The 1,518-nt window shown below is 58.5% G+C and overlaps 1 protein-coding gene across 1 annotated transcript in view; it reads right to left on the bottom strand.

The window, feature by feature from the left end:
• KLHDC7A (kelch domain containing 7A) overlaps positions 1 to 707 on the bottom strand; it is a 4,354-nt gene extending 3,647 nt beyond the window's left edge. The window contains exon 1 of the mRNA XM_031062981.1: positions 651 to 707. Coding sequence (XP_030918841.1) covers positions 651 to 707 — 57 coding nt within the window. The remainder of the gene's footprint in view (positions 1 to 650) is intronic.
• Between the last annotated feature and the right edge of the window lie 811 nt (positions 708 to 1,518).

The raw sequence follows: 1,518 nt of genomic DNA, 5'->3' as shown, positions 1-1,518 counted from the left end.
GCCGGAAAAAGGGGGGGAGCGGCAGCCCGGGAGCCCTTTGGGCTGATGCCGAGCAGCTGCTCCGCGGCACGGCCGGGTGACGAATTCAGCAGCTGATTCAGTGATTAATTAATTCAGTGATTAATTAATTCAGCGGCCCTCGTTTGCCGCGCGCTGCCTAACGAGGGCTGACGGGAAACAGCCCCGGAGCTTGGGGGGTCTCTGGGAGGCCGCCGTGGAAGGAGGAGCTGGTGGAAAAGGAGCTGGGGGCGTCGGGATGGGGGAAAATCCGGGAGCCGGGCAGGAAATCGGGGCTGGAGTTCAGCTGTGGGCACGAGGAGAGGAGCGAAGGAAGGAATAAAAGCAGGGAGAAATTCGGGATGGGAAGGGATGGGAGTTGTCATTCCTGAGGGATGCCGCAGGGATCGGAGTCACCGTGGGGGAAACTGAGGCACGGCAGGGGGAGGGAGGGGAAGGGGCTGGTGGTGGATCTGAATTCCGAAGATTTCAGGGAATTCTTGTCCCCAAGACAACAAAAGTGGGAGCGCGGTGTTGGGGAAAGGCGGGAGCCTGGGGAATGGCATCGCTGCCAGGGGACGGAACTCAAAGGGATCCGGCCCAGGGGAGCGTCAGAGAGAGGCGGAAAAGAAGGAGGGAAGAGAGAGCCAAACTGGGCGTGGGTGGAAGCTCCTGTTCTCGCTCAGGGACTCGCTCCCTGCTGGCTCCATCCCGATCCGGTGGGATTTCCCTCAGGGGTGAGCCCAGGGGATGTGGGGGGCGTGCAGGTCCCAGCCCGTGGGTGGCTGCGGTGCGAGGGGGCCTTGCCAGGGGTCTCCAGTGGGAGGTGGGAGCTCAGGAATTCATTCCTGGTGTCCTCAGCTTCCCCAACCTCATCCAGCCAGCTGCTTCTCAAGATTTTGGGGTGGGGAGGAGCCTCTGAACCCCCTCGGGGCTGGTTCTGCACCATCCCTGGCATCCCTGAGTGCTGAGGTGTCCCCCTGCCCAGGCTGGGATGCTGAAATTCCTGGAAAGGCTGAAATTCCCGGGAAGGCTGAAATTCCCGTGGTGCAGGGGATGGGGCTGGGTGCCCTGACCCTCCACCTGGAGGATCCTGTTCTAAACACGGAAAATGTTTTTGTATCCCTGAAAAGGATGGAAAGGGAACACAGACCAGGCTGGTCCAGCGATCCCTGTGCTCGTTCCTGCTGGGAACACAGATCCACCAATGGAGGATATTTTATTTAGAATTAATTTAGGATATTTAGGAATTTAGCATATTTAGGGGAATATTTGGGATGCTGTCCTCTCGTGTGGGGAAATGCAGCGCAGGAGAGCTTGGCAGAATGAAGATATTTCATTTTAAAGCTGGATTTTGGAGCACGTGTGGTGTCAAGCATCCAAACCAGCGCCAGCCAAGCTCACCCAGCATCTCCTCCATCCTGCTGGGGACAGAGCCCCAAAATCCACCCCTTGAGGGTGCTCGGTTTGGCCAAAACCTTGGGAAAAGGAGAATTTCTCCTGCCTGGAAAGCCGGGCCGC

This window comes from Geospiza fortis, unplaced genomic scaffold (assembly GCF_000277835.1).
Source record: "Geospiza fortis unplaced genomic scaffold, GeoFor_1.0 scaffold4, whole genome shotgun sequence".
Lineage (NCBI taxonomy): Eukaryota > Metazoa > Chordata > Aves > Passeriformes > Thraupidae > Geospiza > Geospiza fortis.
This window is presented reverse-complemented; position numbering and strand designations above follow the sequence as displayed.